At 46.8% G+C, this 5,952-nt stretch overlaps 1 protein-coding gene across 1 annotated transcript; it reads left to right on the top strand.

Moving 5' to 3' along the window:
• Window positions 1-596: 596 nt before the first annotated feature.
• SOX2 (SRY-box transcription factor 2) lies at window positions 597-3,216 on the top strand. The gene has a single exon (XM_043594822.1). It carries the CDS (start codon window positions 1,137-1,139, stop codon window positions 2,100-2,102), a length of 966 nt encoding a protein of 321 aa, XP_043450757.1. The 5' UTR covers window positions 597-1,136; the 3' UTR covers window positions 2,103-3,216.
• The last annotated feature ends 2,736 nt before the right edge of the window (window positions 3,217-5,952 follow it).

Below are 5,952 nucleotides of genomic sequence, written 5' to 3'. Positions count from 1 at the left end.
CAGAGCAAAGTGCGTGGCAGCTAGGAGGGTTTGGAGCACTGAGCTTTCCGTCTCATAACTTCTTGTCGGGACAGTGTAAGAAAGGGGTGAACTAGTGCCGGCACCTGTAGAGGAAGAGGGGCGAGGGGAAGAGCGAGGTTAGGCAGAAGCACCGAGGAGGCTGGAGCGGGGGAGGGAGTGGGGGGGGGGCGGCGGTGGGGGGGGAGCATGCGGAGGAGCGGGACAACAATGACACACCAACTCCTGCACCGCCTGTTTCCTGAAATACTAGTAGGACAGTCGTCCTGAACCACCCACTCTGCCGTGCCCCACCCCCACACCTTAGCGGCTTCTCGCGCCCCTTCCTCGTTTCAGCAGCCCGCAGCAAAAAGTAAATCAATATTAAGTTTGAAGAAGAAAAAAAATCGCAGTCTTGGTGCTGTTTACCCACTTCCTTCGAAAAGGCGTGTGGTGTGACCTGTTGCTGCGAGAGGGGATACAAAGGTTTCTCAGTGGCTGGCAGGCTGGCTGTGGGAGCCGCCTCCCCCTCCCTCCTTCCCCCTCCTCCCCTCGCCTCCCCCGCGCGGCCTGCGGCGCGGCAGGCCCCGCCCCCTTTCATGCAAAACCCGGCTGCGAGGCTGGGCTCGAGTGGAGGAGCCGCCGCGCGCTGATTGGTCGCTGGAAACCCATTTATTCCCTGACAGCCCCCGTCACATGGATGGTTGTCTATTAACTTGTTCAAAAAAGTATCAGGAGTTGTCAAGGCAGAGAAGAGAGTGTTTGCAAAAGGGGGAAAGTAGTTTGCTGCCTCTTTAAGACTAGGACTGAGAGAAAGAAGAGGAGAGAGAAAGAAAGGGAGAGAAGTTTGAGCCCCAGGCTTAAGCCTTTCCAAAAAATAATAATAACAATCATCGGCGGCGGCAGGATCGGCCAGAAGAGGAGGGAAGCGCTTTTTTTGATCCTGATTCCAGTTTGCTTCTCTCTCTCTTTTCTTCCCCCAAATTATTCTTCTCCTGATTTTTCTCGCGGAGCCCTGCGCTCCCGACACCCCCGCCCGCCTCCCCTCCTCCTCTCCCCCCGCCCGCGGGCCCCCCAAAGTCCCGGCCGGGCCGAGGGTCGGCGGCCGCCGGCGGGCCGGGCCCGCGCACAGCGCCCGCATGTACAACATGATGGAGACGGAGCTGAAGCCGCCGGGCCCGCAGCAAACTTCGGGGGGCGGCGGCGGCGGCGGCGGCGGCAACTCCACCGCGGCGGCGGCGGGCGGCAACCAGAAGAACAGCCCGGACCGCGTCAAGCGGCCCATGAACGCCTTCATGGTGTGGTCCCGCGGGCAGCGGCGCAAGATGGCCCAGGAGAACCCCAAGATGCACAACTCGGAGATCAGCAAGCGCCTGGGCGCCGAGTGGAAACTTTTGTCGGAGACGGAGAAGCGGCCGTTCATCGACGAGGCCAAGCGGCTGCGAGCGCTGCACATGAAGGAGCACCCGGATTATAAATACCGGCCCCGGCGGAAAACCAAGACGCTCATGAAGAAGGATAAGTACACACTGCCCGGCGGGCTGCTGGCTCCGGGCGGCAACAGCATGGCGAGCGGGGTCGGGGTGGGCGCCGGCCTGGGCGCGGGCGTGAACCAGCGCATGGACAGCTACGCGCACATGAACGGCTGGAGCAACGGCAGCTACAGCATGATGCAGGACCAGCTGGGCTACCCGCAGCACCCGGGCCTCAACGCGCACGGCGCCGCGCAGATGCAGCCCATGCACCGCTACGACGTGAGCGCCCTGCAGTACAACTCCATGACCAGCTCGCAGACCTACATGAACGGCTCGCCCACCTACAGCATGTCCTACTCGCAGCAGGGCACTCCTGGCATGGCGCTTGGCTCCATGGGCTCGGTGGTCAAGTCCGAGGCCAGCTCCAGCCCCCCCGTGGTTACCTCTTCCTCCCACTCCAGGGCGCCCTGCCAGGCCGGGGACCTCCGGGACATGATCAGCATGTACCTCCCCGGCGCCGAGGTGCCGGAGCCCGCCGCCCCCAGCAGACTTCACATGTCCCAGCACTACCAGAGCGGCCCGGTGCCCGGCACGGCCATTAACGGCACACTGCCCCTCTCGCACATGTGAGGGCTGGACAGTGAACTAGAGGGGGGGAGGAATTTTCAAAGAAGAACGAGGGAAATGGGAGGAGAGTAAGAAACAGCATGGAGAAAAAAAAACCCGGTACGCTCAAAAAAAAAAAAAAAAAAAGTCATCACCCGCAGCAAATGACAGCTGCAAAAGAGAACACCAATCCCATCCACACTCACGCAAAAACCGCGATGCCGACGAGAAAACTTTTATGAGAGATCCTGGACTTCTTTTTGGGGGACTATTTTTGTACAGAGGAAACCAGGGGGGTGGGGTGGGGAGGGCGAGGGAATGGACCTTGTATAGATCTGGAGGAAAGAAAACTACGCAAAACTTTTTAAAAGTTCTAGTGATACGGTAGGAGCTTTGCAGAAAGTTTGCAAAAGTCTTTACCAATAATATTTAGAGCTAGTCTCCAAGCGACGAAAAAAATGTTTTAATATTTGCAAGCAACTTTTGTACAGTATTTATCGAGATAAACATGGCAATCAAAATGTCCATTGTTTATAAGCTGAGAATTTGCCAATATTTTTCGAGGAGAGGCTTCTTGCTGAATTTTGATTCTGCAGCTGAAATTTAGGACAGTTGCAAACGTGGAAAGAAGAAAATTATTCAGATTTGGACATTTTAATTGTTTAAAATTGTACAAAAGGAAAACATTAGAATAAGTACTGGCAAAACCATCTCCGTGGTCTTTAAAGGGGCAAAAGTTTTAGATTGTACTAAATTTTTTTTAACTTACTGTTAAAAGCAAAAATGGCCATACAGGTTGACATCGTTGGTAATTTATAATAGCTTTTGTTTCCCAACTTTCCATTTTGTTCAGATAAAACAACAACAACAACATGAAATTACTGTGTTTGAAATATTTTCTTATGGTTTGTAATATTTCTGTAAATTTATTGTGATATTTTAAGGTTTCTCCCCCCCCTTTATTTTCCGTAGTTGTATTTTAAAGATTCGGCTCTGTATTATTTGAATCAGTCTGCCGAGAATCCATGTATATATTTGAACTAATACCATCCTTATAACAGGTACATTTTCAACTTAAGTTTTTACTCCATTATGCACAGTTTGAGATAAATAAATTTTTGAAATATGGACACTGAAATTATGTTTGAGTCTTTCATTTATTTGGATAACACTGATTATACATAACTCCTCGGGGTATATACTGTGCTCAGCCAGGAAAGCAAAATATCTAAAACCTTGATATTCTAGTCCAGTAGCATGTGCTAATGTTAACTGCAACAAATAAATGTCTGAATGATTAACTGAATAAGTACTCTCAAAAAATTGAAATGCTTGTGTCATTTCTAAAATAGAAACTAGAGACATATATTGTAAATCCACCCCCTCCTTTTCTAAGCAGCATGAATAAGCATGATGGGGACTTATACTTAAAACTGATTTATGCCACTTGTTGCCAGAAAGAAGGAGTCAATTCTGAAAATTTTCATGTGGCTCAGCAGATGGGGTATTGAGCCAAATCAGAACCAGGTTGGCTGGTTTTGTTTTCGTTTTCTTCAATGCACAATGGCCCTTTGGAAACCTGGTTATAGGGGAAAATGATGCTTCTTGTGTCGGAATAATTGCAAACTAGACATGCAAAGTGCTCATCTGCTGGGTGGGTGTTTGGATTACTTCAGCCCTGCTATTGTTTGAGAGGAAACAAGTGGTTTGCTTTCTTTGTTCCTTGACTTCATAAACTTTCTCCTCTACATTCTCCTGTTTAGGGGAGAGGGAAAGCAAAGAGCATCTTACAACCCCCCCCCCCCGACTTATCACGGCTATTTATTATTATTATTATTATTTATTTTCTTTTTTCCTCTCTCTCCCTCCACGAATTCCATTTCTTAAATTGGCAGCGCGGGTCCAAGCCTGTAGTCCCAAATCGGATATCTCTGCAGCTGATAACAAGCAAAAGAGAAGCCAGGCAACAGCCATATTAAAGAAGAAAACAATCAACTCTGAGGTAGATATTTTACTTTGTCCGGGCTAATCACAGTTGGAGATGATTATGCTTTTGATCTGTTAACCATGTTTTACTACGGTAGTAGAGAAGTAGGGGGAGGGGAAAGGGGTGGGGAAACAAGATTGGATTTGTTGTTTTCTTTTGCCCTAGGAAAGGTAAAGAAAGACTCTAGTTGTCCACAGTGGGAGCGAAAAAGTTGGGGGGATCGCCACGGTCTTTGAATTAACGATGTTTCTACATCACAACCGACCCGCGCTTTGGCGCAGCCGGAGAATCTGTAAGACCGACTCAGAGACTTTTCTTCCTTATATACTGCTTACCTCGCTCATCTTCCCCCACCACAAGGGACCAGGAAACAGGAGTCAGGCATACTTAAGAGCGTGGGTTTGCTACCCACATTTCAAGGGCTTGTTGTGTCAACTTGCTACAACTTTGGAGAAGTTGGAATCCGGCAGCGCCTTCCACCCTTGAGTAAAATACCGGCTGCAGCCACTAAGTTAGCTCAACCCGTTGGTGTGCACTTTCGCCTTTTCCAAGAAAGTATTCCTTTCTCGTGGTGTTGCTAATATCAGTTCTGGGCTCAGCTGGAAATATCCTCATACTTTCTGTATTTTTATTTCATATGGATTGCTTTATTTTAGGCGTGTATTGGTTTTTATTTATTTCTTTTCTTAAAATCCTCATTTTAGGGTAAAGGACAATTATTATGCCAGTTCCCAATTCTAAGCGAGGCATTTCCCCCCCTAATTAATGCAGAGACTCTAAAAGAATTTCCCCCGGCCTGGCCAGCCATTGTAATGCATATACGGATTATTCACGTGGTAATGAGCACATTCGCCAGTTCTTGCTCACACATACGAATAAAAGAAACTTTGAATAAAGATCCAAATGATCTTGCTGGGGGGTGGGGAGGATATTCTCGGAATTTGAGCCAATCAACTATATGGTGTGTATATATTTGAAAAATTAGAGATATATTAGAAATATGTATTGCATTCAGAGTAATTGCACTGCACCAGGCTCTCTTAAAAAAAAAAAATTAAAGTAAATAAATAAATAAAAGAATCCACAGGATCAGACTAAAAAAAGCAACAACTTTTTGGCCAAATGCTCAGGTTCAAATATTTTGCAAGAGGGAAGAGAGCAATTTCAGGAAGTTGAACTAGTTTTGAGTGATTGTCACTTTCTGCCTAAAACAAGAGAACTCCCATTTTCCCTCCTATTCCTCCATATCCCCTAACTGAAAGCCAAATTATTTTGTTCTTAAATACATTCTTTTTATAAACTGCATTTGAGGAAAGTGGTATATATTTCATCATTTATTTGATTGGATTAAATGATTCCCCAAGATGTGTAGTTTCATGACTAGATTAATAGTGAACATACAGTATTTTAATTATAATGTGATTTCCAAGAAGGGGATAAACCCATAAACTTTCCCAGAGATGGTTATCTCTCAGTGCTGAAGTTAGTTGTTGAATGTTCAGTTTCTTCCTTGGGATATTATTCTATTCACTAAAACCATTCAATTTCCAGTCAAAGGGGGTGAATTTAATGTTTTGTTAAACTTATACATGGGATGAAATGTGTAGAGGGATGAGATTATAGTTTGTTCCCTCTGCAATTTTTTTTCTCTCCCCGTGCTCCCCGCCCCCACTTTAAATAAAGAGCGTTAAAATATTTTGCTGAGCTGTAGTAGATTAGCAAGGTTTCTTGCCAATGCTGGGAAGCTGGTATTACAGACGGTCCCAGGGGAAAATGGCTCACATTAACCACTAAATGAATATTTGACAAGGGCTCATTCGGAGGTATTATTACTATAAACGTGTCCCTACTGGACTTTTCCAGGGTCAAAGAGCAACGCTTCAATTA

This window comes from Prionailurus bengalensis, chromosome C2 (genome assembly GCF_016509475.1).
Source record: "Prionailurus bengalensis isolate Pbe53 chromosome C2, Fcat_Pben_1.1_paternal_pri, whole genome shotgun sequence".
NCBI classification, from domain to species: Eukaryota; Metazoa; Chordata; class Mammalia; order Carnivora; family Felidae; genus Prionailurus; species Prionailurus bengalensis.
This window is presented reverse-complemented; position numbering and strand designations above follow the sequence as displayed.